The following is a 9,456-nucleotide window of genomic DNA, read 5'->3' as shown; positions in this document are numbered from 1 at the left end:
ATTCCAGTGCTTCACCACCCTCCTAGGGAAATAGTGTTTCCTAATATCCAGCTGCAACTTGAGACCATTGCTTATTGTTCTGTCATCTGCCACCACTGAGAACAGCCAAGCTCCATCCTCTTTGGAACCCCCCTTCAGGTAGTTGAAGGCTGCTATCAAATCTCTGTTCCCCCTCCCCCACTCTTCTCTTCTGCAAACTAAATAACCCCAGTTCCTTTACCTTCTCCTCGTAAATCACGTGCCCCAGCCCCCTAATAATTTTCAATGTCCTCTGCTGGACTTTCTCCAATTTGTCCCCTTCTGTGGGGGGACCAAAACTGGATGCAATACTCCAGGTGTTGCCTCACCAGTGTCGAGTAGAGGGGAATAATTACTTCCTTCCATCTGCTGGCAATGCTCCTACTAATGCAACCCAATATGCCATTGGCCTTCTTGGCAACAAGGGCACACTGTTGACTCATATCCAGCTTCTCATCCACTATAATCCCCAGGTCCTTTTCTGTAGAACTGCTGCTTAGAGTGCAACGTCACACCCAGGACTTAATTGGAAATCTGGCCCTGCCTGCCTACCCTGGCTGTGGCCTCAGGGGGCCTGAGAGCAGTGAGCAGGGCCAGGACCTTGGCCAGAAGAGGTGGGTGGCAGGGGGGTCTCCTTAATTCTGATTCAGTCGCACCTTCACAATATCACTGGGCTTCCTTGTTCCTCCACTGGAGTCTCTCATTTGGCCAAACAAACCCACACGGGATGGGAGGGACAGATCAGGGGAGGAGGGCACTCCTGTTTCCCAGCGCAGTTCCAGCTGAAATAAAGAGAAACAGTTGGCTGGAGAGTTTCATTTGGGGCAAGTCAGAGACACTGAACGGATCGGACCAAGCCGGTGAGTGCATTATATTTCAGTAGGATCTGTGAGAGATCAGGGCAAAATTGTACCAGCCATTGCCCAGATCAAGGGCAACCCATTGTGACCCCGACTGAGATCAGGCCCCCTCTTGTGCCAGGCGCTGCACAGACCCTGACCAAGATTAGGGTCCTGTTGTGCCTGGTGCTGCACAGACACACAGTAAGAGACAAACACCCCTCCTAATCTACACCCTAATCCTAATCTAGAAGACTATTACTTCTCATACGTGGAAACTGAGGCACAAGAGGCTAAATGACATGACTATGGTCACACAGGGAGTTGGTGGGACCGCTGGGATTAGACCACAACTCTCCAGAGTCCAAATTAAGCACCTTGACCATGACGCTCTAGAAGGTTTGAGAGACACCACAGAGGAGCAGCCACATGTGCACTCACCCAAAAACGCTCACCTACCCAGATTTCTGGGCACCCACTAATGAATGAAATTATTTATTAGTATTTCCATAGAAAGGCTTGCAGAGTGGGGTCTGGGAGTCAGGATTCCTGGGTTCAATCCCCAGCTCTGGGAGCAGATTGGGTCTAGTGGTTTAAAGCAGGAGGGGCTGGAGTCAGGACTCCTGGATTCTCTCCCTAGGTCTTGGATGGGAATGGGGTTTAGTGGATTGCAGCAGGGGGTTGGAATTCAAAGGTTATTTCCTTCTGTACCTGTGTAACTACAAGCCAGTTCCTGCCCATCTTTGTGCTGACTGTGGACACTGCCAACCAACCGAGGTGAGAAATGAATTGACTAATATTTACAGAAGCTGGCTTAGATGCCTGTGGATGGGGTGGGGTGACTGATAGAGGGATGGGTGTGGGGGATAAGGTTACCATCTTGTAGGTAGGAAAAGAATGGGACATCCGGGACAGTCCTGAGCCCATAAAACTGGCCATCTGGCCGTATCTGCTGAGCATCCTTATAAACTTCCCAAGACAGCCACAGCAAAAAAGGAGTGATCCTGAGAAATCCTGGACAGGTGACAACCCTTGTGCGGTGGAAGAGATAGAGAGATGGTTGTGTATAGGGATAGATAGATAGATGGGGTATATGTGGATAGATAGATGGGGTGTGTTGGGATAGACAGGTAGATAGATAGAGAGTGTGGGGGGATAGATAGATAGATAGATAGAGGGGGTGTATGAGGATAGATAGGTAGATAGATGGATAGAGGGGGTGTATGGGGATAGATGATAGATGTTGTACAGACATAGAGAGTGGGGTGTGTATGGGGGGAAAGAGGTCACTAGATCCTGTTGATTCACTAGCTAACTACCCTAACTTCCCTCACTCTAACTCCCTCTCCTGAACTCCGCAGTCCAGCTGCTGTTTCACTCGCACATCCCAACCCGGCGGCTCCCAATCGAAGGGATTGGCTGAGATGAAAACCCCCATCACTTTCCTGCTGCTGCTGCTGCATGAGTGGAGCCCAGGTTCACCACTGGGTCTGGAGGGGCTGGTGTGGGGGCTGGTGTCACTGTGCTCTAGGGCTGACAGTCTGTTCTCTCCCTCGTCTAGGGTTGGTGCTCCCAGCCCCTGTGAAGATTGCAGAAGGTAAGAACGGATTGGAATGGGGGGCCAATATTAGGGATGAGGTTGGGACCAGGGTGGGAAGTGGAGCCTGTATTAGAAATGGGGGTGGAGAATCGGGGTAGGGCGTGTTAGGGGTGGGAAATCAGCGGGGGCTGTATTATGGGTGATGTGGGGATCAGGGTAGGGGCCTGTATTAGAGGTGTGGGTGAAGAATCAGGGTAGGAATTGAATTGGGGGCTATGTTAGGGATGAGGAGAGAGGGGTGAGGATTGAGATAGTGGCCTGTATTAGGGCTGGGATAGAGAATCAGCATGGGGATTGGATGGGGGCTATGTTAGGGATGAGGAGTGAGGGGTGAGGATTGGAGTAGGGGCCTGTTTTGGGATTGGGGAGGAGCATCAGAGTGGGGCGCTGTGTTGGGGTGGGGATTGGGGTATGGGCCTGTATTAGGGGTGAGGGTGGAGAATCAGAGTGTGGTTATGTTAAGGATGGGGAGGGAGGGGTGAGGATGGGGGTATGGGCCTGTATTGGGGTGGGGGTGGAGAATCAGAGTGGGGGACTATGTTAGCAGAGGGTGGAGAATCAGGGAGGGGGGCTGTGTTAGGGGTAGGGATTGGGGTGGGTGGAGAATTAGGGTGGGAATTGGGTGGGGGGCTATGCTAAGGATGGGGAGGTTCAGGGTGAGGATTGGGATAGGGGTCTGTATTAGACAAGGTTAGAGAATGGGGGTGGGATTCAAGTCGGGGGGTACGTTAGGGATGGGGACGGAAAGGTAGGGTTGCCAGGTATCTGATTTTTGACCCGAAGGACCCTGGCGGCTCTCGTCAGCGCTGCTGACCAGGCCGTTAAAAGTCCGGTCGACGGCGCAGTGGGGCTAAGGCAGGCTCCCTGTCTGCCCTGGCTCTGCGCAGCTCCCTGGAAGCAGCCAGCAAGTCCAGCCCCTCGGTGCAGAGGCAATCAGGGAAGTTCCATGTGCTGCCCCTCAGCACTGGCTCCGCAGCTCCCATTGGCTGTGAACTGTGGCCAATGGGAGCTGTGGGGGCGGTGTCTGCGGGCATAGGCAGTGTGCACCACACAGAGCCACCTGGCCACACTTATGACTAGGAGCCGGAGGTGGGGACATGCCAGCTGCTTCCGGGAGCAGCAGGGAGCCTGTCTTAGCCCCGCTGTGTCATCGACCAGGAGCCGCCTAAGGTAAGTGTCGCCCAGCCGGAGCCCACACCCCAAACTGCCTCTTGCATCCCAACCCCATACCCCAGCCCAGAGCCCCTTCCTGCACCCCAAACCCCTCATACCCATTCTCACCCCAGAGTCCACACCCCCAGCCAGAGCCCTCACATTGTCCCACACTTCAACCCTCTGCCCCAGTCTGGAGCCCCCTCCCAGACCCTGAACCCCTCAATTCTGGCCCCAGCCTGAAGCCTGCACCCCCAGCTGAAGCCCTCACCTCTCCCACCTCATTGTGCTACCAACCGGGAGCCACCTGAGGTAAGCGCTACCTGGCTGGAGCCCACAACCCAAACCCCTTCCCCAGACCAGTGAAAATGAATGGGGGTAGGGGAGAGCGAGCGACGGAGGTAGGGGGGAGAGAGTGAGTGGGAGCGGGGCCTATGAGAAGGGACAGGGCCTCAGAGAAGATGGGCAGGGTGGGGGACGGGGCAAGGGTGTTCCATTTTGTGCAATTGTAAAGTTGGCAACCCTAGGTGAGGATCAAGGTAGGGGGTTGTATTAGGGGTGGGGTGGAGAATTGGGGTAGGGGGATGTTAGGTGTGTGAAATCAAGGTGGCATGGAGTTCAGGGTAGGGGCTTGTATAAGGGGTGGGGGTGGAGAATCAGGGCTGGGTTGTGTTGGGGTGGGGATTGGGGTAGAGGCCTGTATTAGGGGTGGTTGAATCGGGGTGGGGATCGGATCAGGGACTATGTTAGGGATGGAGTGAGGAGGGAAGATCATAGAATCATAGAATCTCAGGGTTGGAAGGGATCTCAGGAGGTATCTAGTCCAATCCCCTGCTCAAAGCAGGACCAATCCCCAACCAAATCATCCCAGCCAGGGCTTTGTCAAGCCTGATCTTAAAAATCTCTAAGGATGGAAATTCCACCACCTCCCTGGGTAACCCATTGCTTCACCACCCTCCTAGTGAAAAAGTTTTTCCAAATACCCAACCTAAACCTCCTCCTCTGCAACTTGACACCATTACTCCTTGTTCTGTCTTCTGACACCACTGAGAACAGCGGAGCTCCATCCTCTCTGGAACCCCTTTTCAGGTAGTTGAAAGCAGCTATCAAATCCCCCCTCAGTCTTCTCTTCTGCAGACTAAACAATCCCAGTTCCCTCAGCCTCTCCTCATAAGTCATGTGCTCCAGCCCCCTGATCATTTTTGTTGCCCTCCGCTCGACTCTTTCCAATTTTTCCAGATCCTTCTCATAGTGTGGGGCCCAAAACTGGTCAGGGTAGGGGCCTGTATTAGGGGTGGTTGGAGTATCAAGGTGGGGGGATGTATTGGTGTGGGGATTGGGGTAGGGACCTGTATTAGTGCTGGTTGGAGAATCAGGGTGGGGATTGGATCAGGGGCTATGTTAGAGATGGAGTGAGGGGGGAAGATCAAGGTACGGGCCTGTATTAGGGGTGGGGTGGAGAATCGGGGTGGAGGTCTATGTTATGGATGGGGAGGATCAGGGTGAGGATTGGGGGGACTTGGTTTGTTTCAGCATGGCTCTTGAATACAAAGGCCAATGGGGACCTCTCCCAAAGCAGCTCCTGACACCACATAGGGGCACTGCTGATCCCAAAGGACATCAGGCTGGGGATGAGGTGGGAGGTGGCTCTCCAGGGGCCAATGTGACCCAACAGGGAGGAGGTGCTCCGGGCTCTCACAAGGCACGTTTTCCCCACCCCAGACTCCCCGTTGTATCCCTATGGACCAGCCCAAGGCGACCAGCAGAACCCCAAAGCTGATGATGGGGCATCATCGGAGATCCCCATCTCCATGACCTTCACCTTCTACGGCAAGGAGCACCGTTCCCTCTATGTACGTACAGCAGGGCCGATCCCACCGCCAACCACAAGGCACACGGCTCACAGGCAGCCAGCCATAGGGTGCCACACAGGGCTAGCTATCGATCCATGCTGTTTCCCACACAAAATTCTCTCTCACATACACACTCTAGGGCACCCACCTCTACCTAATTCCTAGGGCTCAAGGCACAACCCTCTTAATTTAGGTACCCACCCTTACCCTTCTGTGGGCTCAGGCGTAACCTTACACTCTAGGGCACCCACTCTTACCCTGTTCCTAGGGCTTAGGCCAGGGGTTCTCAAACTGGGGTTCGGGACCCCTCAGGGGGTCACAAGGTTATTACATGGGGGGTGTGACAGACCCAGGCCAGTGTGGTACAGGAGTCTGGTAGAGGGCAAATATACTAGTCACTGGATGAGTAGTTTTCTGTTCCTTGAGTGACCAGAGCAGGGGCTGCACTGGAGTAATCAGGAACCTGCTAGAACCAATTAAGGCAGACAGGCTGATTAGAACACCTGCAGCCAATCAAGGCAGGCTAATCAGGGCCCCTGGGTTTAAAAAGGAGTCAGGGAGGGAGGAGCTAGAGGAGAGGAAGTGTGTGTGAGGAGCTGGGAGCAAGAGGCACCAGGAGCTGAGAGTGAGTAGGTGTGCTGCTGGAGGACTAAGGAGTACAAGTGTTATCAGACACCAGGAGGAAGGTCCTGTGGTGAGGATAAAGAAGGTTTTTGGAGGAGGCCATGGGGAAGTAGCCCAGGGAGTTGTAACTGTCATGCAGCTGTTACAGGAGGCACTCTGGACAGCTGCAATCCACAGGGCCCTGGGCTGGAACCCGGAGTAGAGGGCTGGCCCGGGTTCCCCCCAAACCTCCCAACTCCTGATCAGACAGGAGGAGTTGATCCAGACTGTGGGGGAGATCACTGAGGTGAGCAAATCTGCCAATAAGCACAGGACCCACCAAGGTAGAGGAGGAACTTTGTCACAGGGGTCATGAGCTGTCAGCCTCCACCCCAAATCCCGCTTTGCCTCCAGCGTTTATAATGGTGTTAAATATACAAAAAAGTGTTTTTAATGTATGTTGGAGGTTGCATTCGAGGCTTGCTGTGTGAAAGGGGTCACCAGTACAAAAGCTTGAGAACCATTGGCTTAGGCATAACCCTGTCAATGTAAGTACCCACCCGTACGCAATTCCTAGGGCTCAGGGTGTAATTTTCTGCCTTATCTATCTATCCCCATATACACCGTCTGTCTGTTTATCTATTGTACCAACAGTATTTAGACAGCCAGCCATAAGTTGCTGGCTCTGCTCAGTTTCTCGGCAGAAGGCCAAGAGGGAATTTGATCCCAGCCTATCAGTGCCGCCCTGGGGAGGACCTTGCTCAGTGCAGAGAGCTCCTGAACCCAGCAGACCAGGCAGAGTGAGAGCCGACGGCTGGGAGGTGAAGCTGGACAAATCCAGGCTAGACACAAGGGCTGACTTTGTGCTAGGGAGGGGAACCAACCCTTGCCCTGGTGGCGGGGAGGGATCTCCATCTTTCGGAGTTTCCATGGAATTGGGACATCTCCCTCTGAAAGCTGCACTCTAGTTCGACCCACAGATCTGGGCTGGAGGCTGGGGTCCCCAGGGGAGGTTCTGAGACCGAGGTTAGGCAGGAGGCCAAAGCAGGTGGGCAGAATGGACCGACCTGGCCTTAGACTCTATGGATCTCTGTGTCTGTGCCCCCCATCACCAGCCGAGGGGCCTCACATCCCACTGGGCATTGGAGGTGGGCGCGAGCCTCAGCAGGGGGCACCGTGTTGTGGGACTGGGACAGGGGGCTCATCAGGGGACACCATACTGCAGAGAGCGGGACCGGGGACTCAGTAGGGGGTGCTGTGCTGCGGGGAGCAGGGTGGGGGCTCCGTAGGGGGCACTGTGCTGTGGGGAGCAGGGGGGGCTCAGTAGGGGGTGCTGTGCTGTGGGGAGCAGGGGGGACTCAGTAGGGGGTGCTGTGCTGTGGGGAGCAGTGTGGGGGCTCAGTAGGGGGTGCTGTGCTGCAAGAAGGGGGTTAGCCATGCCCTGCTGTGTTCCCACATCCACCACTCTGCTCCCCACCCCCACAGGTGAACAACAATGGCGTGGTGTCCTTCGGCGTGTCCGTCTCCCAGTACACCCCCGACCCCTTCCCCTTGGCTGATGGCCGACCCTTTGTGGCCCCCTACTGGGGTGATGTGAACAACATCCTGGGTGGGGACGTCTACTACCGGGAGACCCGGGACCCCGAGCTGCTGCGCCGTCTCACCAGAGACATCAACCAGTACTTCCCAGAGATCCCCTTCACCGCCACGTGGGCCTTCGTGGCCACCTGGGACCATGTGGCCTACTACGGCTCCACCTCCCAGAAGGTACGTGGCGCCTGTTCCCCAAGGCCCCCGCCGAGCCCCTAGGGGCAGGGGAGAGACAGGGAGGGAGACTGGCTAGCGGGGCTGCTGGACCCGGACAGGACCCTGCGGTTCCTGCTGCTCCCAGGCTGCATTGTCCATGTTCGCCACTAGGGGGCTCTCCAGGGGACTCGCTAGCAGGGTCGCGGGAGCTGAGGTTCCCGCAGCTGTGCAGCTCCTCTAGTCACCACTAGGGGGCTCCCCATAGATGAATCTATCCCACCTACTGGCCAGTGGGTTTCATTGGCACCGATACTTAGCACAGCATGGATGGAGTACCCCGTGGGGGGCCAGCCTCCCCCAGGCACCTGGCCTTGTCCTCCTACAACCTCCCGCCCCGCAGGAGTCCCCTCCCGGACTGATTCACCCAGGTCCCTTCCCTCTCCGCTGCAGGGGAACACGTTCCAGGCCGTGCTGGCAAACGACGGCAAAGTCACCTTCATCATGCTGAACTATGGCACAATCCAGTGGACCACGGGCACAGCGAGTAGAGGAGACGCCAACACCGGCCTAGGGGGCACTCCCGCCCAGGTAGGTCCCATGACGCAGCACACACAGGAATGCGGCATGAGGTGGTGACGTGAGCCAGGGCAAGGGCTCAGCAGGGGGCGCTGGGTGCAGGGAGCGGGGCAGGGGCTCAGCAGGGGGCGCTGGGCTGCAGGGAGCGGGGCAGGGGCTCAGCAGGGGGCTGGTCTGCGGGGAGCAGGGTGGGGGGCTCAGCAGGGGGAGCTGTGCTGCAGGGAGTGGGGGGGCTCAGTAGGGAGAGCTGTGCTGCAGGGAAAGGGGCAGGGGCTCAGCGGGGGGTGCTGGGCTGCAGGGAGTAGGGGGCTCAGCGGGAGGTGCTGGGCTGCAGGGAGCGGGGCGGGGGCTCAGTAGAGGGAGCTGTGCTGCAGGGAGTAGGGGGCTCAGTAGGGGGTGCACTCCTCTCATTGTCAGTGCTGTCCTAACACCCCGGCATGGCAGTAGGGGGTGCTGCGATGGGCTGTTGCATTAACATTTGCTCCCCATGTCTCTGCCCTCAGGCTGGCTTCAACAGCGGTGATGACAAAAACTTCTACAACATCCCGGGCTCCCGCACCGACGCCATCCTCCACATCGGGCAGACAAGCAATGTCGGGGTTCAGGGCCGCTGGGTCTTCCAGGTGAATGATTTCAAAGTGACGGGGGTCCCCACTGAGAGCAACGACTGCTGGCTGTAAGTGGCACCAGCTCAAGAGTCACGCGCCCAGTTTGCAAACCTCAGATCTCTGCCAGTCTCACTGCTCATGCCAGCCCTACTTTCTCCAGATGAATCCAGGCCTGGCTCAGAGGGGCCCTTCCTCGACATCAGCTGCTGGAAGTATCCAGGCTTCTGCCCCGACTGGCAGGGCACCCCCTGCAGCCAGCCCTGAGTGTAGTGTAGCAATAAAGGATCATCTGTGAACTGTGGCTTGGGGTATCTGTCACCTGCAGGACTGTGGACACCTGGGGTGTGTGTGTGTGTGTGTGTGTGTGTGTCCTAGTGGAAAGAATTAAAACTGCTCAGTGTCCAGATGTCTAAATGTGAAAGATCTTTAGCTAGATAGATAGAGGGAGTGTGGGGGGATAG

The 9,456-nt window shown here is 56.3% G+C and overlaps 1 protein-coding gene across 2 annotated transcripts; it reads left to right on the top strand.

The window, feature by feature from the left end:
* Nucleotides 1–835: 835 nt before the first annotated feature.
* LOC127038148 (sushi, nidogen and EGF-like domain-containing protein 1) lies at nt 836–9,254 on the top strand. 2 transcript variants are annotated; one of them, XM_050930597.1, is made up of 7 exons: nt 836–878; nt 2,219–2,318; nt 2,419–2,454; nt 5,332–5,462; nt 7,551–7,832; nt 8,262–8,399; nt 8,891–9,254. In XM_050930597.1, exons 2-7 carry the CDS (start codon nt 2,282–2,284, stop codon nt 9,065–9,067), a joined length of 801 nt encoding a protein of 266 aa, XP_050786554.1. In that variant the 5' UTR covers nt 836–878; nt 2,219–2,281; the 3' UTR covers nt 9,068–9,254. The 2 variants fall into 2 exon arrangements, with proteins under 2 accessions (XP_050786554.1, XP_050786553.1); XM_050930596.1 differs by lacking the exon at nt 836–878 and adding an exon at nt 1,812–1,879.
* Nucleotides 9,255–9,456: the final 202 nt, after the last annotated feature.

The sequence above is a fragment of the Gopherus flavomarginatus genome, chromosome 20, assembly GCF_025201925.1.
Source record: "Gopherus flavomarginatus isolate rGopFla2 chromosome 20, rGopFla2.mat.asm, whole genome shotgun sequence".
NCBI lineage: Eukaryota > Metazoa > Chordata > Testudines > Testudinidae > Gopherus > Gopherus flavomarginatus.
Note: the sequence above shows the minus strand (reverse complement) of the source record. Positions and strands in the feature narration are given on the sequence as shown.

Coding starts and splice junctions, on each gene's coding strand:
- LOC127038148 (XM_050930597.1), top strand. CDS start 2,282: ATGAAAACCCCCATCACTTTCCTGCTGCTGCTGCTGC. Junction 5,463..7,550: donor AGGAGCACCGTTCCCTCTAT/GTACGTACAGCA, acceptor CCACCCCCACAG/GTGAACAACAATGGCGTGGT. Junction 8,400..8,890: donor TAGGGGGCACTCCCGCCCAG/GTAGGTCCCATG, acceptor CTCTGCCCTCAG/GCTGGCTTCAACAGCGGTGA.